This window comes from Cnephaeus nilssonii (genome assembly GCF_951640355.1).
Source record: "Cnephaeus nilssonii genome assembly, chromosome: 19".
Lineage (NCBI taxonomy): Eukaryota > Metazoa > Chordata > Mammalia > Chiroptera > Vespertilionidae > Cnephaeus > Cnephaeus nilssonii.
In genome coordinates, this window is record NC_137090.1 from 23,791,064 (window position 1) to 23,814,232 (window position 23,169).

The 23,169-nt window shown below is 43.3% G+C and overlaps 2 protein-coding genes across 2 annotated transcripts in view; one reads left to right on the forward strand and one right to left on the reverse strand.

The window, feature by feature from the left end:
• The window catches only part of LOC307115275 (leucine-rich repeat-containing protein 37B-like), an 86,192-nt gene extending 65,930 nt beyond the window's left edge, over positions 1 to 20,262 (reverse strand). Inside the window, exons 1-4 of the mRNA XM_079798436.1 lie at positions 19,235 to 20,262; positions 10,689 to 10,793; positions 4,995 to 5,071; positions 4,704 to 4,831 (exon numbers count right to left, since the gene is read on the reverse strand). The gene's annotated coding sequence lies outside the window, so the exon portion shown is untranslated. The remainder of the gene's footprint in view (positions 1 to 4,703; positions 4,832 to 4,994; positions 5,072 to 10,688; positions 10,794 to 19,234) is intronic.
• On the forward strand, positions 8,059 to 12,867 carry LOC307115278 (C-C motif chemokine 15-like). Its single transcript, XM_079798440.1, has 4 exons — positions 8,059 to 8,248; positions 9,823 to 9,870; positions 10,560 to 10,671; positions 11,073 to 12,867. Exons 1-4 carry the CDS (start codon positions 8,152 to 8,154, stop codon positions 11,194 to 11,196), a joined length of 381 nt encoding a protein of 126 aa, XP_079654566.1. The 5' UTR covers positions 8,059 to 8,151; the 3' UTR covers positions 11,197 to 12,867.
• Positions 20,263 to 23,169: the final 2,907 nt, after the last annotated feature.

Below are 23,169 nucleotides of genomic sequence, written 5' to 3' on the forward strand. Positions count from 1 at the left end.
ACCCACTCACCTACTCTCAAGGATGTAGCTACCCAGGTCCACTGGAATATGAGCCATATTAGCTTGCTTTGTCACTTCCTGCAGAACCCATGTGAATGAGATGGCTGTGAAATGCGATGCAGTGTTAAGTCACCAGAACCGAAGGACCTGGACAACTGACCTCATCTCTATCACTCTCACCCTCACTTCTTTCTCTCTAGGAGCCCACTCTTCTGTCTGTTCCTTAAATATACCTAGCCCATGCCCACCTCAAGTCTTTGCCCTTGCTGTTTCCTCTATCCAGATACATTTCCCCCTAATCTGGGTGAGTCTGGCTCCTTTTCAACAAGCAGGTTCTAGATGAAATGATACCCCCTCCCAATGGGCTCCCCTATCCAGCTTATTATGCAACTTCCACCCAATCTTCAGGCATTCTCTATCATATTATACTAGAGGCCCGTTGCTCAAAGATTCATGCAATATGCCTTCCTTTACCTGGATGCTGGCACCGGTTTTCCTCCGGCACCCAGGACCCAGGCCTTCACTCTGGCCCCCGCCTTCTGTCTTCACTCCGGCTGGAGCACTGCTCTTATAGCTCCCTCTGCCCCCCACCCACCCCGCTCTGGCTGTTCTGCACCTGCATGAATGCTGCCCAGGGGCCCAGAGCAGCTGGGGGGCAGGGCTGCCACCATTTTTGTTGGGTTAATGTGCAAACTCACTCCTGATTGGCTGGTGGGCAATGCGAAGTGGCAGTCAATTTGCATGTTTCTCTTTTATTAGTGTATATATGGTTTATTTTCTTCCTAGCTTTTAACTCCATCTTCTACTACCTTGTTTGTCTGTCTGCCCCACTATATGTTCAGCATCTGAAGAGCAGGGATCTTGCCTTTCTTGTCTGTCTCTGTAACCCCAGGGCCCAGAAAGTGCCTGTCATAGAGTATAAGCTCAATAAACTTCCTTGAATATGGGCACAAGGAAGATTTCACTCACTTAGATCATTCACATTACATATTCCTTTCAATAATCAGGTATGACTTTAAAAGCTTAATTATATTATTCAAATGTTCCCATAGCATCATAAGTGGTGGATTTCAGGACTAAAAACAATCTATGCTAGCTCAAAAGTTCCTGCTCTTTGGGGTTTAAATTATTCTTTTTAAAAAAAGCACATTTTCTTTACAAACAAACTTACTTGAAACCCCACAATATAAAACTAAAAAAAACACAGTTGCTGAAAACAAAATCACAATGAAATACCACCTCATGCCCATTACTATAGCTACTACCAAAAAAACAAAAACAGAAAATAACAAGTGTTGGCAAGGATGTGGAGAAATTGGAACTCTTGTGCACTGTTCATAGAAATATAAAATGGTATACAGCTGCTGCGTAAAGCAGTATGAAAATTAAAAATAGATTTACCATGTGATCCAGCAATTCCACTTTTGAAAACAGGCTCTCAAAGAAATATTTGTACATTCCTCTTCATAGCAGCCTTACTGACAATAGCTAAAATGTGGAAGCAATCGAAGTGTCCATCAACAGATGAATGGATAAGTAAAAAATACATATACATACAATGAAATATTATTCAATCTTAAAAAGTAAAGGAATTATGACATATGCTACAAAATGGACAACGCGGAGGACATTATGCTAAGTGAAATAAGTCAGTCACCAAAAGATAAATACTGTATGATTCCACTTATATATGAGGTACGTAGAATAGTCAATTTCATGGAGACAGAAAGTAAAATGGTATTTCTAATGGCTGGGAGGAGTGGGGAATGGGGAGTAATGTTTAATGGGTACAGTGGTTTAGTTTGCAAGATGAAAAAAGTTCGGTGATGGATGAAGGTGATGATTATACAATATATGAATGTACTTAATATCAATGAACTGTACACTTAAAAAATAATTACAGTGGTTGCCTGGCCAGTGTTGCTCAGTGGTTGAATGTTGATTCATGAACCAGGAGGTCACCAGGTAGATTCCCATTCCCGGCACATGCCCAGGCTGTGGGTTCAATCCCCAGTGTGGGGTGTACAGGAGGCAGCTGATCAATAATTCTCTCTCATCATTGATGTTTCTATCTCTCTCTCCCTCTCCCTTCCTCTCTGATATCAATAAAAAATTTTTTTTGAATAAAAACACTGATAAATGAGGTAAAAAATTTAAAAGTGAAATGAATACTTAATATTGCATAACCAGAGGGCAGGAGAGGTAGAGAAGCATTTCCCTTTGAGGCATGAACTGTGTTTGTCACAAGGGTGGATGTTTAGAGTTACAGGTCATATGGGCCAGCCCTGGTTACCACATCCCAAGAGACATAGGTGCTTTCGTGTTCCCTGATAAATTGGTTTTGTATGTGTTTGTGATATGAAGAGTCCTCCAGAGCATGAGGTCTAGGTCAGAGTCCCCTCCTGCCTGGGTCTCAAAGTAATAGCAATCCCGGTGCTTTGAAAGTTGGGATGTGTTAAGCAAATGATACCTCTTGTCAATCACAGGAGCAGCAGTCCCAGAATGTCAACCTTATGCATGGTGTGTAGGTGTAAAGAGTTGCCATGAAACACTCACTTATAGGCCCTGGCCTGTGAGGCTCAGTTGGTGAGTATTATCCCATGCACCGAAAAGTAACTGGTTCCAGCCCCAAAGCCACTCTTATGTGGCCGGGAAAGTGTGGAAAGATTGCATGCACCAGATAGCCCTTCGCAACAGGTCGTGCAGCTGGTATGAGAGAACCAAAATATTACTTCTACTTTGTTGAGGACAACATACAGAGCTCAAAGGACTTTCTTTAGTCACCATGCATCTCTCAGATGAAGTCAGGCACCTGAGATGGTTTCACTTGGAAACTCAAGGAAGTTTGCAGGGAAGAGTCACAATGTCAGGGCTCTTTCCTCAGAAGGGACCTATAAATGGAACAGCTATTCTAAGATTTCATGACCTGCCCAGGATACAGACACATGACAAATGGACTGATAAGAAAGGAGGGATAGGGAAGGTTGAAGTAACAGCAGAAAATTTCCATATAGACTAATTGCAGGACTGAGAAAGAAGGGGGATGACCCCATGAAAGAATATTTTAGTTCAGATATACTGACCCTTGCCCTCCTCTTCCCCTGAAATAGTAGAGTAGCTCAGCTAATACTAGACAAACATGTTATGAAAGCACACATCACAGGATGTGGTAAGAGTAGCATTTACAGACAGAGATGACAGGATATTTAGTATTTCTGTAAGGGAAGAAACTATGGGATGTTCTAGGCACTATTATGAAATAATTATAGTAAGCACCTCATACAGTAAACACTTCACCTGAGAGATGATGCCCACAGGGCCCCAAGTTTATGCCGAGCTAAGTAACAAATAAAGCTGATCTGATTCTTAAATGTCACCAATGAGGGTGGTGGGGGGGAGGTATAAAGACTCAGGAAGTACACAAAAAACACTCACAAAATGTTTTCTACATTGGGGAAGTCAATAAATGGAAGTAAGTGTATTGTGAAATCAGACATTTGTTCCTTCATTTTTTCTTTCAATGAACAAGCAAGTATTCAGTGCTGTGTCAGACACCTCTGTACACCACTTCCATTCTATCAGCCCCATCTCTTACTCTGGCCATCACCTCAGCAAGTTCTGAACAGACTTTGTCCAGCTCCATGTAGATATCATCTGACGGCACTTTACTTTGGCCATCATGCATACCCCTCTTTTCCTGTATCAGAGATTATCTGATGCTGAGATATTGAATGCCTACAGGAATCACTCAATACTCGGGCATGTACAACCTGGAAGTACTGAATAATCACTCATGACTAAAGTGGAGGGCATTACAGCAAAGGATAAATCAGTGACTTGTCCTGTGGATGTCAGCCAGCCTCGCCCCTCAGCCACAACAGTGCTAAATGCAATGAGCCTGTGCACAGAGACACTTCGGTGACAAGGATGGAGGCTACACATGGTCCCAACAGCATGGGATTTCTCTCATCAAGGCCAACTGAACTATTGCCACTACTGAATGTCTAACCTTCCAACAGCAGAGATGTCAACTCTCAAAATGGCACCTACCATCAAGGAGAGACATGTTGAGTAACTTGGACCCCTGCAAGAGAGAACAATCCTACCTCAGTGCCTTTGCCAGCTGGTAAGATTTACAGATAGTATGGTATTTGCACAACACTGCCTCAGGCAAAATGTTCCATTTCATAGCAAATGATATGAGTCAGTGGGCATATGGGATCCACTGGTATTATTATGTACTTAATCACCCAGAAGCAGCCAGACCAATAAAATGATGTGGTATTAATAATTTAGTTAAGAGGACAACAAACTTCAGGATTGAGACGCTCCACAATGCAGTATATGCAGTAAACTAAAAGCCGATAGATGATGCCATGTCCCCAGTAACTAGGACATATAGGAACCAAGGAATAAATGTAGGATTGGCCCCTCTCTCCATGATTCCCCTTGATCTATTTGTGGTTCCCATCCCTGCAACACTAGGCTTTGCTGGATTAAGTTGGATTAGGCTCTGCTAGGTTCTTGGGAATGATGGGGACAATGATGATGCACTAGTATAGGGTTCCACTTAACCTGAAAGAACTAATAAAACCATCTGAAGGAGGCTTTCTAATGTATTTGACAAAACAAATGCACAAACATATTGGAGGGGAAGCAAGGGATGGACTGTATCATTCATATCTTTTGACCCTACCCCTTACCTCAGCCACATGCTCAGTCATCACTTTATTAGATTTACATAAGCGTCATGGAGGTGTCTTGCTTCAGCCTGTACTTCAAAACTCTAACTTCCTGCCTGGGGCTTCTCTGATCCTGTGATGTGGAACACCTGCAAGAACACAACACTCATGCATGAGCAAAGCAGAAGTGTGAGGAAATTATACCTGTGATCCACCACTGGCCAATGAAGGGTTGTTCCCATCATCTATTGATGTGTAACCAACCACCCAAAACATAATGGTATAAAATAACAACTATTTTATTCTACTCACAAATTCTATGAGTCAGAAATCCATACAGGGCACAGTAGGGATGGCCTGTCTCTGCTCCATGATGTCTGGGGTCTCACCTGGGAAAACACAGGTGACAAGGAGTGACTCCAAATGGATGGGGAATCACCTAGAACAGTGCTGTCCAATATAAATATAATGCAGCCATATATGTAATTTTGAATTTCCTCATAGCCACATTAAAAAATAAAAAGAAACAGATAAAATTAATTTTAACAATATATTTCCTCTAACACAATATATCCAAAATATTATCATTTCTGCATGTATTCAATATAAAAAAAGAGACATGTTAACAGTTTTTTTGGGGGTTGGGGAAAGTACTAAATCTTTGAAACCCAGGATGTAGTTTGTGCTTTCAGAATATCTTCATTTAGATTAGCCCCATTTATTTTTTTTGTATTTTAAGTATACTTTTTATTTTGAATTAATTGTAGATTCACATTCAGTTGTAAAAAATAAAAATAGACATGACACCAAGAGCACAGACAACTGAAGCAAAAATAAACACAGGAGACTACATCAAACTTAAATCTTTGTACCTCAAAGGGCACAGTCAACAGAGTGACAAGGCAACCAGTGGAATGGGGAAAATTTATAAATCATATATCTGGTTGTTCTTTTTTGGGGGTGTCTATTTTCTGTTATTCATACTGGGTTATTTCTATTGTTCTGTTTCTATTTTCTCTGTCCCCAAGCATTGAGCTTTTTATTTTGGTTATTATATTTTCTATGATTTCCATTTAGTTCTTCTTTATATCTTCTACTTCTCACTTTCTATTTCTTTAATGAGGCTTTCTATTTTTTCATTTGTTTCAAGAGTTAGACTAGCCCCATTTAAAGTGCTCATTAACACATGTGGCCAATATTTGTTATATCAAGCAGTACTACAGTTCTAGAGGCTTCCTCACTCCTCTGCCTAGAACCTAGGCTGGGATGACCTAAAGGTTACGCTCATGTGGGACTGTCTATCAGAATACCTGCATGTAATTTGGGCTTTCACAGCATGGCAGTCTCAAGCTAGTCAGTCTTCTGACATGGTAGCTCAGAGTCCCAAGAGTGGGTGAGTATTCCAGTGGTGAAGGTTGAAGCTCCATGGCTTTTCCCAACCTAGCCTCAGCTGTCACATGAGTGAACAATAGTCACTAGCCCTCTCTGTTTCAAAAGAAGAGAATATAGACCCCACTGCTTGATGAGAAGGGAGAGGGTCAAAGTGGCCACATTTTCTAAATGCCATACAGATGAAAACCAAGAGATAAATGCTTCCCCTTTGTTTCCCCAGGCAAAATATTCTGAGATGCATTCATAAGGCTCTTCAAAAATCTCAATAGAATCAAGCACTAATCTCCACAACTGGTTGAGTCCCTCACTCCTGCTCCTAGGAATACTTCCCAGTTTATCTAGTGCTCATGCTCTTCTTTCAGGGGAACCTAGACTAAGACCATACAATATGCTAGTCACCAGGGAAATCACAGTAAACAAAGCAAAAATCCCTGCTCTCATGGAGTGTATGTTCTAGAAGATACAAATATTAAAAGATTTAGAAGTAAAATGTGTAGTATGTTAAGTGTTAAGTATACAGGAAAAAAATAAAGAAATTTGGGCAGGGGGAGATTATAATTTTAGAGGTCCCAGAAAGACTTACTGAAAAGATAACGTTAGAGGAGGTTAGGGGTAAAGTAATAGAGATATTTGAGGGAAGAGTGGTCCAAGCAGAGGGAACAGAAATCTGGGTCAGCCTGCATAACTTAAGCAGAGTGAGTGAGGGGGAGTAGTAGGACATGAAAACAGAGAGCCAATAGGGGCCAGATCACATAGGAGCTTTTAATAGAGAGCAAATAGGGATCAGATCACACAGGGGCTTGTAATTTAGTATAAGAATCAGGTTTTATACACTGAGTGGAATTAAAAAACCATTGGAGATCCAGCCATCGTGGCTCAGTGGCGGAGTGTTGACCTATGAACCAGGAAGTCATGGTTCAATTCCCCATCAGGGCACATGCCTGGGTTTCAGGCTCAATCCCGGAGAGCGGGGTGGGGTGGGGGCAGGGGGCCATGCAGGAGGCAGCCAATCAATTATTCTCTTTCATCATTGATGTTTCTATCTCTCACTACCTTTCCTTTCCTCTCTGAAATCAATAAAAATATATATTTTTTAAAAAGCCATTGGAGGGTTTCAAACAGGATTGAATTGATCTAACTTCTTTTTTAAGAAACTCACTATGGTTGCAATGTGCAGAATGAACTAAAGAGGGGCAAGGACAGAATCTCAATGAGAGACAAGGATGGCTTGGACCATGAGATGGTAAGGAATAATAAGTTGCTGGACATATTTTTCAAAGAAAAGCCAACATATTTGTTAATGGATTGGATGTGGGACATGAAAGAAAGAGAGGAGACCAGGATAAAGATTCTATGTGAGGAGTCACACAACCAGGTTTACACATTACAGCATTCCTTCTAGGATCACCCCTGATAATAGGCTCTTTGTGCACTTGAGAACAGTTAATTCCTGAGGGGAAAAACTCTGATTTAGAAGAATAATTAAATGTCCTAAGGAAGGATCTTTAATAAAATATGGTCACTCTTGTTGACTGTAAAGAAAAAGTCAACTAGGTATTCTTTTGCAAAAAAGAGTTGAGAAAAAGTAAAGGTTGCACTCTAGTATATACAAACATGACCTTTACAAAGAGAAAGTAAGAAGAAAGTAGTTCCTTTACAGAGAGGAGGGGAAGTTAAGGGGAGAAGCTGTTTTAGACATAGATAGAGCTCAGTAAATTGTTAACATTCTTCCTATAGGATTTTCATAATCCACATAGGATGTGAGAGCTCTTTCCACACGGTCTCCATTCCTGTCTTGGCTAAGGTCCTGGTCACCAATTTTGACACTCTTGCCTATATCCATTGGGCAGTCGGGAAAGCCGCAAATCATTGTTTCCCCAACTTCTTGTTGCATTCCCAGGCTTGTTCCCTTTTTTAGAAATATCATGTTGCTGATTGTATAGCCAAAGAATAGCATTCTTCTGCCCTATGACTTCCTGATCCTCCTCTTATAAATACAAGGGCAGAGCTGGGTCCAGGGAATCAGGGAGCAAAGAGCCCAGGATCCTCAGGCCAGCGCTGTCTGCACATTGGGGAGATGAAGGTCCCTGCAGCTGCTCTCTCCATCCTCATCCTTGCTGCTACCCTTGGATCCCCTGCCCATGGATCCCTGGCCCATGAATCCTTGGATGCTGGTGAGTTCAATGAGCCTTCTCACTGGGGACAATTGAACAGTAACTTACAGTTAGGGAGGAAACACAGAGGGACACTCTCCTGCAACATAAGGTGAATTTGGCACTTGTTTAAAAGCAGTAGCAGTAGGTTCAGACCTTTTTCTGCAGCTTTTGGTCCATGGAAGAAACCATATACAGAAGACTTGTCCCACTTGGGGAAATAATTTTCTCCCGTTTCATGGCCAGAATTATTTGATACTTTCTCTTAGCTGATATAGAACTATATGTACAAGATCAAAAGAACTGTACTAAAATTATAAATCTGGAGAAAGAAGCATAGAACCCTACATTAGAACTATTATATACCATGTAGTGTGAAACTATAATTTTGAAGAAGAAATGGGACAAGCTGGACAAGTGACTCACCTAAGTCCACCTAATCATTCTATTTATTTAAAAAAAAACAAATATCTAGCACTGTCTATGTACAAGCAGGCACTGCTCTAATTGTCTCATAGATAATACATTGAATCATCCTAACAACCCTGAGGAATAAACTATCAGCAACTTATATAGTTTTGCATATTCAATAGTTATTATTCTCACTTTATAAATGAGAAAACTAAGGCACAGAAGCCTTTGATAAGTTGCTCAAGATCACAGAGACAATAAGTAGAGACGTTAGGATATGAGCTAGTTAGGAAGCTGTTACAGGGAAACAAGGCCACGTAAGACTTTATTTTCAAGCTCCACACACATCATATCAAGCAACATATCATATGCCTCATTAAGTATAATTCATAGGTAACTATATAAGAAATGAGCTAAAAGTTTAGTTGTGTTTACCTAATTAGCATAATGCAGGTCTACAGTCCCTTACCCAAAACATTGGGTCTAGATCAGTGGTTCCCAACGTGGGACACATACCCCACAGGGGGGCAATTTGATTTTTAAGGGGGACAATTTGAGAATATTATTAACAGTGAATTTTTTGCATTTCTTATGGTCTAGGGACCTCATATACAGTATATAAGTATATATTGTGACATATTTATGCATTTCAGTACTCTATTATGTTTTGAAATTTTATTTGCTATTTTTTCATATCACTTCATATTATTATTTTTTTAAACAATTTTTTAGTGATTTCTTCCTCAGTACTTCAACTGTCCTTTCATTCTTTTATTTTTTTTCTTTCATGGATGCCATGTTCCCTGGAAGCTTGTTTAGACCAAGTTAATGGCCTTTTAGGCTTCCTCCATGTGAATAGGAGTTCGATTTTTGATAAGAATTATATGTCTCAGTGGGTCATCAGGATTTTAGAGATGCTTAGGTGTGGCATGGCCAAAAAAAAAGGTTGAGAACCACTGGTCTAGATGTATTTTGGAATGCAGACTCTTTCAGGTTTTACAAAGGTAATATAGTCCTGGCTGGTTTTCTCACTGGTTAGAGCATCTGCCCTCGGACAGAAGGGTCACGGAGTCGGTTCCTAGTCTGCGGGAGCGGGTTAGGCTGAGAAATGGGATAGGTGGAGATACTGAGACACTGCTGCCTCCCAATGATTTCTTTCCTTCTTGTCTGTTTCTCCCAAATAGAATCAAGAATGGTGATGCATCAGTTGAATCCCATAATGCACTCTCAAGGTAAATGAGCCTGGCCAGTGTAACCAGTGGTTGAGTGTTGACCCAGGAACCGATAGGTCACTGGTTCAATTCTCGGTCAGGGCACATGCCCAGGTTTCGGACTCAATCCCCAGGAGGGGCTGTGCAGCCTCTCTCTTATCGATGTTGCTATCTCTCTATCCTTCTTCCTTTCTCTCCTTCTAAAAATCAATGAAAATACTTATGTGTTTTTTTAAAGAAGGTAAATGTTTAGTTGTGGCATGTATTTAAAAGCAGCTGGAGGGTACAGATCTGCTCAGTGGCTTCATTCACCTTGTTTAGGACATGGGGAAAGAGAAAGGGTGCTGAAGATGGTGAACACCTACAGGGAAGATCAGATTGGGCCATGGGTCCCTCCTCGATAGATGACCTCTCTTCCTCCTGCCTGTCCTGGAGAAGGATCACCTAGGGGAGAGGGTGCTCTCTGATGCCTCCTGCAAGCATCAAACCCTGCCACTTCTGGGAGAAATGGTCCTGGCCCTGTTGTGTCCTTGGCCTAGGTGCCCTCTGACACAACGCAACCGGGGGAAGTGTGAAGCGAGGACATGCCAGCACATGCTGTAGAGGAGGAAAACAAGCCCTTTGAGCCCTGTGCCTTCTCACCCTCCCCAGTACTTTGGAGGGAAGGAGGAAAGGAAATAGTCCTTAAACGGCCTTTTCTCTTACTACAGGCTTTCAGCGTCCTTCTGACTGCTGCCCGTCCTATACCTCACGAAAAATCCGATGCGTATTCATGGAAAGTTACTTTATAACGACCAGTGGGTGCTCCCAGCCTGGTGTCATGTAAGTGCCAAGCATACCAGCCATATCTTGGGAGGAGGGCCCTGATGATGGATGGATGCCCATGAAAGTCACATCCTCTGGATCCTTCAAGGTCAAGGGAGGCTTGTGTCCTCATTTTTATCCTGCAGAGCATCAGATATGAGACGTTCCCATTGAATATGGAAGCTAGGAAAGGAAGGAGAGAGCAGGAGCAGGTCTGCACCAGGAAACTCCCATGAGTCACTAAGGAAGTCTCACAGGCTGAGGGAGCGTCTCACAGAGGAGACACCCTGAGTTCCTGCAGCAGAGAAAGGAACAAGCTGGGCTGAATGGAGAATCTGAAGGGCCGGGAGGATGGGGCTCCCCATCTTTATTTGCAGAACCCTCCTCAATGTGTAATCTTTCTCCCCTTTATTCCCCAGCTTCATCACCAAAAGGGGGCAGCTTGTCTGTGCCAACCCCAATAATGCGGAAGTTCAGGATTGTGTAATGAACCTGAAGCAGGACTCTGTGGAGAACCTGAGCAGGAGTCATTTGATATACTGAGCAACTTGTTGAGTGATAAGAAGGGATGCTAGGTCCCAGCCACCCATCTCTAGTCTCTCTCAACTCACCTCCTGGGAGCTTCTTGGCCTGAATTATTTTTTGAAAAGCAACAATTACTGCTCTGTTCTGATTATAAAAGCTGTGCATTAAATGATTATATCCAGTTTAACTTCATTTGAACTTTGAGAGGAAAAAGCAATGCAAGAATTGCTGAGCTTTGGATTTGTGTGTTTTTTTGTTTGTTTGTTTGTTTTTCAAAATGAGACATCAGAGTATCATTTTTAAGAAGCTAAAAACGTGACTCATTCAGCCCTGGCCAGCATGGCTTAATGGTTAGAATGTAGGCCCTCACATTGAAGGGTCTTAGTTTTAATTTCCAGTCAAGAGCAGGTACCTGGATTGCAGGTTTGATCCCAGCCCTCATTGGGCACATATGGGAGGCAATGAGTCGATGCGTCTCTCTCACATTGACATTTCTCTCTCTCTCTCTCTCTCTCTCTCTCTCTCTCTCTCTCTCTCTCTCTCTCTCTCTCTCTCTCTTTCTCTCTCTTCCCTCCCCACCTCCTTTCTACTGTCAATGTGAAAAAATAGCGAGTAAGCGAGTAATAATTTTAAAAATTAATAAAAATTTAAAAAACATGACTCATTCAAATTTGACAGATTGCATATATGTCAAAGATGTACTTAACCTTTACAAAACTGATTCTATTATCATCTGAGGAACAGAGATTTATACAGTTAGTTGGGGTGGCATTCTGAAATTTGGTTAACTTAGAGAAAAATAAAGTAATATTCAATATTGCAATATAACTGTAACTTTTGCAAATATATTTTCTACCGAAACACACACACACACACACACACACACACACACACACATTTGCATCTGTGCTGAACAAAAATTTACAAGTTAACATGTAAATGCACAAAGTTTGCCGCCGGATCAATAGTAAATAGAGGCCCTGACTGGTTTGGCTCAATGGATACAGCTGAGAGGTCCCAGGTTCGATTCCAGTCAAGGGCATGTACCTTGGTTGCAGGCATATCCCCAGTAGGAGGTGTGCAGGAGGCAGCTGGTCGATGTTTCTCTCTCATTGATGTTTCTAACTCTCTATCCCTCTCCCTTCCTCTCTGTAAAAAAAATCAATAAAATCTATTTAAAAAAATAGTAAAGAGAGCATCAATCAAATGTTCATTCCCCCCCCCCTCCACCCCCAGATGAAAGGAGTCCTGGGGTGGGCCTTTTAGACAATTTCCCAATGTAATTGAAAGGCATGCAGCCATCCTGTTTCCTTATTTCCATCTGGAATGTTTTTCCTTAATAGATGTACTTCCTAAAAGATGTCTTCTTTAAAGTTAAAGGACATTAAGGAAAACATTTCCCGTTGAAGTTAATATCAATTTTACATCCATACCTTTAAGCCCTATACATTTGTATTTATAATTAGTAAATTTTGGCCAACAGTCTCATAAAACTCAGGAGAAAGCATTGAATTCTAAACAACAACAAAGCTCTTTTATGCATTTATCAGAAAGGCTGCATAGATTAATGGTTTGAAGTAAATAGATTTTGCTTGAGATTTCTGTTTTATAGGCTTGAAAAACCAAGAGGATATGAGGATCAGTCTCTAGAAAAACAAAAATTACACAGCTAGGGGTACAAAGAGTAGAGTGTATGTGTGTGTGTGAGAAAGAGAGAGAGAGAGAGAGAGAGAGAGAGAGAGAGAGCGAGAGAGCGCAAGCGAGCAGGGCGGGAGGGAGACAACCTGTCTAAATCCTCAAGTCCCTTTTAAAGAACAGATACATAATAAAATTCTAAAAGAAACCACATTAGAAATACAGAGAGGTCTGCAAATCAAGAGGCTTCTTTCATTCCAAAAAAAGAAAAACAATCCAACACAAGGGGAGAAAAAATGAATGCAGTGGATCCATGTGCCAAAGTTTTGATCCTGCCTCAGGAGACACTGCACTGGGCAAATTTTGAAGAGGAAAATGGGAGGGTTGGGGGCAGAGAAGAGCGAGCCAGTATGTGGCCTGCAAACTGCCACAAAGCAATCTCCATTGACCATGCGCCTCTTTCCGCTGGTAAATCTAGGTGTGCTGTTTTGGAGTTTGTGTGTGTGTGTGTGTGTGTGTGTGTGTGTGTGTGTGTGTGTGTGACTTGATGTGCCCTGGCGTTTGCCCTCTGTGGGGGGAAGTGGAGGTTAGGGTTAGGGTTAGGGTTAGGGTTTGGGAGCCCGAGGGGGAGGGCAGGGAGGTGGGGAGGGAGCCCGCAGCCAGGGGCGGGGTGGGCACCTGGAGAGCTGCTGTAGGTGCTGAGCCTCCTGAAGCTGCTTTCCCTGCAGTCACTGGTCGCGTCCTCCTCTTCCCTCTCCTCCGGATAATGGGAGTCCTCCTGGACCTCTCCCCCTCTCTTCCTCAGCGTCCTCAGAATCCAGGGTCTCCTCTGCGTGGCCGTCCTCCTCCTCCTCCACTTCTCCTTCAGGGTCAACGTACACCACACACCACGTGGGTCTGAGCCAGGTACCCCTTAGGGCCCCAGGCGCTCAGGGTCCAGTCAGGTCCTGGTGGGGGTGGGAAGGAGCTGGCGGCTGCTACCTCCGTTACTGCTTTCCGCGCCGCCTCCTCATCTAGGTCTTTGCCTCAGCCTCCTCGAGGTGCCCAGGTGCCAAGAGGTCTGGAGCAGAACCCCTGATGGGTCCACCAGGGTTTGGGGCGGGGCCAGGGCTGATTGGATGGCCTGCCCCCCGCCCCCCACCTCCGTTCAAGTTGAAGCTCCAGGGACTGGGCGGGTGTGGCAGGCCTGTGCGGAGAGGAATAAGGCCCATTCGAATTGCTGGGGCCACACTCTGGACCTCCTGGAAGCTCCAACTCCTTTCCTCCCTGTTGCTAGGTGACTGCTGGAAACAATGGTTGCCAAGCAACAGGTACTACAGGCCTTTAGCAGCCAGCATGGTCTGCACCTCTGAGGAGCCTGGAACTGAATGAGCCTCAGAGATGCACTAGAGGGAAATGTGCATGCTGCTAGACTGATGCCTCCCCATTGCTGTTATGGGTATTTGCCTTTTAATATTAACTTGTAAACATACTTTTTGTTTTTTATACTAGAGGCCCAGTACTCGAAATTAGTGCACAGGTAGGGTCCCTAGCAGCTGCTGAGGGGGCCTCCCTTCCCTGGCTGCCAGCCAGGGCCTTCATTTGTTCCAAGCTGCCCCTTCGTGGTCAGCGCACATCATAGCGAGCCATTAACTCTTTTTCTCTTGGTCGAACTCCTGAGGAGACACTTTGCATATTAGCCTTTTATATATATATATAGAGAGAGAGAGAGACTAGAGGCCTGGTGCACTAATTCGTGTATGGGTGGGGTCCCTCTGTGTGGCCTGCGGAGATTGGGCCGAAAGGGGGAGTCCAACGCCATCTGCCTCTCCTGTGTGCCGCTCCTGCTCATCCCGGCCCCACTGGGCCTGACAGGATCTCTTGTACAGTCAGTAGCTATCGCGATTGGAAAGGCTCGCGTCACTGCAGTGGTGCTCACCAGCCGTGAGGCCTGTGTCTGGCACCCCTCCCAAGGGGAGCTGAGGGCGATGGGACTCAATTATCACTCCTGGCAGGTCCTGGGACTCCCTTCCTGGCCTGGGATCCAGATCCTTCCCGCTGATGTTTGTGCCAGTTATTGGGAGCCATCTGAGGCTGCTTTTATATACTTTCTTCCTTGCAGAGCCTCTCGGGAGGGGAAGCAGCCGCAGTGCCCAGGGCCGACTTCCAGCAGGCCAGCTGCACTGTTGATATCATGCCTGTGGTGCAGGTCAATTGATGCCTGACCCGTTCTCTGGAGACAGGACCTGCAGGACTACTGAGGGAGTGAGCTTCCAGGTTGCTGGGCCACCAGGATGGGATGGTCAGCTGAGCGGCCCTCCTGCTGTGGGAGTGCACTGACCACCAGAGGGCAGCTCCTGCATTGAGCATCTGCCCCCTGGTAGTCAGTGCATGTCATAGTGACCAGTGGACCCTTCATTCAGTGGTTCATTCATTTGATTACTTAAACTTTTATGTACAGAGAGAGATATTTTTACTGATTTCAGAGAGGAAGGGAAAGGGAGAGATTGAAACATCAATGATGACAGAAACATTGGTCAGCTGCCTCCTGCATGCCCCCTACTGGGAATGGAGCCCACAACTCAGGCATGTGCCCTTGACCGGAATTGAACCCAGGACCCTTCAGTCCACAGGCCAACGGTGGAGCTAATCAGTGAACAATACTGGCTAGGGCATACTTTTTATTGTATGGTATTTTTTTTCTTCCAGGTATAAAGCACATATTTTCTTCTGGTCTAGAAAGTTTCATTTTATTTATGGTGCTTTTGCTTAATTAAGTTGAGCCATCAGGCTCATATATTACATGAGTGATAATAAAATTAACCCTAGAAAACACCTTGAATCCCCATACAGTTTTATATATTTACATTTCATACTCTGCTAAAATTTGCAGACTTTTTAAAAATATATTTCTTTATTGATTTTTTGAGAAGAAGGGTGAAGGAGAGAGAGATAGAAACATCAATGATGGGAGAGAATCATTGATCAGCTGCTTCCTGCACACCCCACACTGAGTTTTGAGCCCACAACCCAGGAATGTGCCCTTGGCTGGAATCAAACCTGGGACCCTTCTGTCCACACACCAATGCTCTATCCACTGAGCCAAGCCGGCCAGGGCTTGTAGGAATGACTTTGCAATATAACAACAAAAGAATCTATGTTAGATACTTTTGTTTCTGAAGTCTCTTGGCCATTTTCCCAGAATGTGCTCCAGCTTTGTAACAAATACCTTTTGTTACCGTCAGGGCACATCCCAGGTTGCAGGCTCACTCCCCTGTAGGTGTGCAGGAGGCAGCTAATCAGGACTTTTTCTCATCTTTCTCATTGATGTTTCCTCTCTCTCTCTCTCTCTCTCGCTCTCGCTCTCTCCATTCCTCTCTGAAATCAATAAAAATATTTTTAAAGGTTAAGATTGTAAATTTTATGGTATGTGCCTTTTACCACAATTTTTAGAAAAGGAATCTATAATAATAAAAGCATAATATTCTAATTAGACTGGAAAGCCAAACAACCTATAGGATGAAGCCGGGGCTGCAAGGACTCAGGCAAGCTGCTGCAGCTGCAGAGGCCTAGGCAAGCCACAGTGGCTGCAAAGGCCAAGCCCCTCACACGAATTTAGTGCATTGGGCTTCTAGTATAAACACAAAAAGTACACAAATCACTCTTCCCCTTCTGTCTTAACAGCCATCCAATTCCTTCACCCAAAACACCCAACATCACCAGTCTTTGTGTATCTTTCCAGAATCTATGCATATACAAGCAAATCCATGCATACATGTGGACAGGTTCATATGGGGAGGAACTGAGGCCTTATACACCGTGATACAGGGGTTCAGTGAGACAGACTTCAGACCATGTGAACTCGTATATTAACGAATCGTGCCCTTGTAATAGTTGTGGACTTGACTCCAGGCTCCAAGTCTTCCTCTGTATAATATTAGCCACATTAACAACCTATAGATTTTTGTGGGCACAAAATTCCTTCAACCCAGCATGTAAAGAGGACAACAAATGTGTTAATATAGTGTTTTGTTGTTTTTTGGGGGGGAAATTCCAATCAGAATAACAACAGAGGCCTGTCTGGTGTAGCTCTGTGACTGTGTATCTTCCCATGCACCAAAAGGTTGTTGGTTTGATTCCTGGTCAGGAAACATGCCTGGGTTGCAGGCTTGATCCCCGGTAGGGGGCATATGATCATGTTTTGCTCTCATAGCTATGTTTCTCTCTCTCCCTCACCTTTCCCCTGTCTCAAATTAAAAAAAAAAAAGTAAAACAACAATAACAGAGTTTACTCAATCCCCAAGAATCCATAGAAGGGGATTAGGCAAGACTTAGTTGGACCATGGGTCCCTTGGCGAGAGCTCCTGTAGAGAGGGAGCCTGCATGGAATGCATCACACTTATAGGGATGGTGAGGCTGGGAGCATCTATACCACCAGCATGGGAGCTGCTTGATGAACGAAATGATCTCATCAGAAAAGGGGACTCTATTTTTCCATTACTCACTGGTGCCTGCTGAGCTAGCTGTCTGCTGAGCTACTGAAAGGGGACAGGAAATGAGTCTCCAGGACTATCCCATGTGTTTCTCCTCACCTCCTGGATTCCCCTCACCTCACTGATCCCCATTCCCAGGCTATGCCTTAAACACACTATATATTTGCTGGCTCACTGGTCAACACAGAGAGAAACACTTGTTTTCATTCTCAGTAAGGAACTTTGAGCGGTAACTCAGGCAGGCACCAAGAGAACAGCGTCAGCAAACTAATTAACCACAGAGGAACTGGAGGCCCTTTCACTCTGCCTAGAACCCTACCTAACCATTTTAGATAAGAATCAAAATTGTCCCCATTTACCCTTCATTCTTATTGAAAATCTCATCCTCATCAGACAGTCCTTGTCATGTAGCTTCTGTGCCATGTTTTGCTTGTATGTGGCATTGAGAGGTCTAAACGTATCCCTTAGCCAAAGGCTGCTTTCTCCAGCAAAAGCCCTCCTAGAAAACAGACAGATATGAATTCTATATTTCCCCTGCTCTCTCCTGCCACAAAACGTGCTGGGCTGCTTCCCAGTCCCACTGCTCCACTGGGAGACGCTGTGCTATTGTCCTGTGTGCGGTTGGCACCATTCTGCATCTCATATTGCTAAGCTACCAGCATTTATCTGTGGTCATTTAGGTCAATTATTAAATCTTGTTCACTCAGAATTTCTTTTACTCACGCAGGCATTTAAATCTCACAGATTTAATGTGATTTAGTAATGACTCCTTTTACACGAGTGGAAGAACCAGTACATTCACTTGGCCTCATGCAGCCAAGGATCTGTGTTGGACACAGAAGGAAGTAGGTAGGTTTGCTGCTGGGCTGAGCTGGAGGGAGCCGAGGAGCGCACACATGACCCTCAGTGGGGGCCACAGAGCCTGAGGCAGGACAAGTGAATGGAGAAGTGGCCCCACCAGTATGTTTCCTGAAATACAGTCCTGAGGAGGGAAGTCTTGGGCAGTTACTGCTCACACATTTTTCTTTACCCTATATCTCCAGCAACTCCCTGGTAGTTGTCCAACAGTTTAGAGGGTTTTATTTTTGGTTTTTATAAAGATGCTTGATTCTTTATTATTTTATTGATTTCAGAGAGAGGATGGGGGAGAGAGAGAGAGAGAGAGAGAGAGAGAGAGAGAGAGAGAGAGAGAGAGAGGCTGCCTACTACCTGCCCTCCTACTGGGATCGGATTCCAAACGGGCCATTTGCTCTCCTCACCTCCTGGTGCATGGGACAAAGTTTAACCATCTGAGCCACGCTGACCTAAAGTAACCACAAAGGATGGTCTGAAATGAAAACTTAACTAAAAGTGGGGACTCTTCCCCATCCTCACGTGCCAGTCAGTTCAGGGATCCTTCTCCCTCCCCACGTGGGAGTCTGTACTTGTTCTTCAATAAATCTCCAAATTTGTTATAAAACAACAACAACAAAATAAACAAAACAAAACAAAAACACACCCAAAAACTTAACTAAAAGCAGTTTATGGCAGGTAGTCATGTCCCAGGCTAGAATCTTTCCTGCCAAAAGTCAATCTTTACCATAACTGAGCCTGCCTATTGTCTTTTGCATCCACCATAACATATCTTGAGAATGTCAGAATAACTTCCCTTGACAGTAAAGCAGGATTCAAATCCACCTATCATATTTCCTTATGTGCTTTTGGAATTTCTTAAACCACCCCTAGAAAGTTTTTACTTCCAAAGCATTTACACATATATACACATTTACCTGATGGTGGCTGGGGTGGGGTGGGGGTGAAGGGCTTCCTCTGGCTACCACCCGCGTTGGGCACACTCAGCCCCATATTCAGCACCACCTCAGCATGGGAAATAGCCCACTTGCGCTGCTGTTGCCTAGGTGCCTGGAGCAAAGCACCCCTACCTGTGGGTCCAGCACCTGGGCACCTACCATGTGGGGCACAGAGTTGGAGCTGGGAGCTGCTTGAGCAGTTTGGATCCTCAGATGGGAGTGCAGGCAAGGATGAAGAGAGAGCTGAATGGGAAGGTGCTGGGTCCAGGCAGGAGGTGCAGGCCTGTGAAAATGGGTGCAGGGAGAAGGTCCATCGGAATTGCTGAGGCCCACTCTGGATCGCCTTCAGTCTTTCCTTCCCTCTGGCTGTGTGACCAGAACCAGCAATGGGTGGAGCATGGTCACACTCACGGGAGCTATGTCTCCAAGGAGCCTAGAGGAGAGTGAGCCCATGAAGGGGCGGCTATGGGGAGCGCAGTGGGGTTGGGATAGGATAGGGTGGGGGGGAGGGTCCTGTAGGGAGCCCAGGCACCTCTGTACTGTGGCATCCATCTCATCAGGGCCTCCCTTCGCGTCTCCCTTTCCCGCTTGGAAAGGAAGGCAGGGGAGCCCCCAAAGGTGACCCCTCCTGCCTCTTTGGTGCCAAAAGATCCAGAGGGTATTGCGGAGAAGGCGGGGAGGGGGCAACATGTGCAACCCAAGGAGGCCAGGGCAGCAGTTAATCCACTCCATCCACAAACAGCCCTGCCTCTGACTTAAAAGCCTAAGCCAAAGTGCTATAGATTTTAGGAAAAAACTCAGAAATAATCAGAATATCCTATTTACATTTGACTTTCTCCTCAAGCCCTTCTATAAGAGGCATAGGACTGAATATTTACATGAGAGTTTATTTAAATCTTTGGAAGATAATTTTAACTGAAGCTACACAAGATCAGTATTTGAAGCAAAATCTGAACCAAAATTTCCCTCCTCCTAAGCATCCTAGCAAGAAGTCATCTCTAAAATTTTAAAGTTAAAGGTTCTGTCAGGTATTGCCTAAAATTAATAAACAAAAGCAAAAAACCTGTATTGTAAGGCCGAAAATTCTGCTAAGAGAATTAGTAGTTTAACAAGGAGAGGGCTTGATGATGTATCTGAGAAGATGAGTTTTAAAACAAAAAAGGAGAGAGGTCCCACTACCCCACACACACCGGAAACAGACCTTCCTCCAGCTTCTCCAAAGGCTCCTCAGCCATCCAACTCCAAGACTCCTGCACTCAGGAAGCCTCCACCACCTCTAAAGCACAGAACTTCGGGCTTTGCTTCTGAAGTGGTGCAACCACAGTATCTTCATTTTCCCTTTCTTTGAGGTCAGAGGGATCCTAAGCTGTAAGGATTTTGAAGTAAAGGTCCTTCCTAGAGTCAATATAGACTTTCAAATGTTTTGCTTTAGAAAAACTAAATCCCAGCAATCCCACCTGTCAGTTGAAGTGTCCTGTAGCTTCAAAAATCAAGACTTGCAGATGAATTACTAGATATAAACTACTATTTTTAATGTACCATACAAATACTGGAGAAAATGATGGACACCATCACCCAAGTCAATGAAATTATTATTAATCCTAGGTGGCGGGCCAATACTCAGATACTTCCACTTACAGGTCTCTCACATCTCCCATACCCCAGGTCTATTCTTGTCGCTAAAGTCTAGAATTTCAATGTTGAAAGGAGTCTAGTTGTCAAAGAAAATCCACAAAGTTTACCTTGATGATTTTTTCTGACCAGTCATTGCAAACAAAGTAGTAAATTGCCAGTTTTTAGCATTGGGAGCTGTTTAGGGCAAGGGCCTCATGTTGAACTGCCCTATGTCTGATGCCAAGATGAACCAAAAGACAAAAGACATAGACCTAAGAATACCACAAATCTGACACAGAGACTTATTTTTAATACACCTGAAATTTATCAATATCAATTTTATAGAGTGATCATGAATATTAAATAGCATACAATATTTTAAGCAATAAGTTCATAGTAAACTGTAAATATTATTTTCTAAGCTACAGTACTTTTCTGCATCATTTCCAGGGGCCCTGACTAATTGAAAGGTTTCACTGAACTCTGGTGGTGAAAGTGATGATGGAAACGACTTAGAAAGCCCTGCATATGCCAATTATAGGGTTATGGGTACCCACAGGAGGTAAATTGTTTTAGTCATCCCATCCTGTAGCTCCTGTTTGAGACTATAACCTGAAGAACAGAAAAAATGGACCTGCCACCAAGGTAGGAACTTAATTTACAGCACTCCCCTCTCCAAGTTACTAACCCCTGTTAGACGATACCTCTGCATAAATTTTATAAACAACTAAAACAACGTTCATCTGCATCTAAGGTTCAAAGCTGCTTTCAGAATGCAAATCTTCAGTGTTAACTCTCTAAATAACTTATACATTAATGTGGATTTCTCATATCTTTAGACCTTTCTTAAAGGTGTATTTCAATTTTTAATTATGTAGTACCACAAGTCCTCAAATTCAACATCATCTACACTTATAAAAGAGAAAAATGCTAATTGACCGTACCTTCGCTATGCCCACAGCCAATCAGAGCGAGCATGCAAATTAACCCAACAAAGATGGCGGTTAATTTGCATATGCTGAGGGAGGGAGGAGTGAAGACTGAAGACAACATAGAAGGAAGAGGGAGGGAAATCAGAAAGCAAGGCGGCTGCCAGAGGGAAAGCGCAGGTGGGGCGGGCAGTGGCGGCGGCGGTGAGCGGGGCGGGGCGGGCAGCCGCGGCCGCCATGGTGGCCACTTGCAGGAATCTTCCTGCAATGGGTCCCTAGATTTTTTATAATGTCCACAGGAAGTTAACTCTTGTCTTATTAACCTATGTGGTAAAATTGGTTTTGTTTTACATCATTTCCCTTAAAAGTTGCAGAACATAGTGTCTATGAATGTATTTATAAAATTCCAATAATACAAATAAAGTCAAACCATTATTCTTTATTGAGTTATTGGTGCATCTTCCTCTATCACTAGTTTTAATCTCTTCAAGTGCGAGAAGGAACCATATCTTATTTTATCATCCCCAGAACCAAACACGGTTCTTGGCATATGATAGGAAGTTGATGGTCTGTTGATTGAGTGAATGAATGAAATGAGCAAATATGAAAATGAAATTACTTTTTCCAACTGAAGCTGCCTGCTAACAAGGAACACTGAAGACAAATTTTTACACGCTGACTGCTGCAGGGAAGGCTAGCCTGTACAGTGAATCCGTGAAGCAGTTCTGGACAACAAGGAAGATTCAGAAGCTCTCTGGCCCCTGGGGAGTAGAGACAGGTGTCACCTTGGATAACCTGGCCACACTTGTTGCTCGCAACCATTATCCTTCATGCTACTGGAAAAAAAAAAAACAAAAAACAAAAACACTCTCGCTGATGGCTTAGGCCTTTCCTTGATTGTAAAACATTATTTTCTGAATTTATAAAAGACATGAATCGTGTGTACTTGCCAAAATATAAAGGTACACATAATCACTAACTATTAAGGCCCTGAATTAAATAAATCTAATACGAATGCCCTCTTTTCTCAACTATATATTAACTTGTGGAACATTTCCTTCATTACTCTGGCAGTGATGGCCTTTATGCTGTGAACATCTCAAAACCTAAAATGTATAAAATGGTCTTAATGTTCAATTGAGAGGGGACGAAACATATTACTCACATTGTATGCCAAGTAATTGTTTCCTAATCTTTCCAGTATCTATAATATCTGAGTGGCTGTGTGATATGGTTGCAGGTTAGAACGAGGTAGATCAGAGTCTGCAAATTAATGTCTGCCGATCATCTTTTCAATGACAGGATTGAAGAAGGTGTTGAGCAGGGTACACAAGTGAAGGTGGTCTACCTGAGTCACATCTGAGGAGAGTTCTCAGATTCAGTAGAGGTTAAGTCAGTGATGAAGGAATATGGGTAAGAATAGGTAGCAAGGTCAGCAAAAAGCCAGATCATGAAGTCAATCAGAGAGGCTTATGGAGACGTAATTATAAAGTGAAACCTTTATAATTAAATGTCACCCGGAAATCTAAGCCTCCCTCACTCATTCAGAGG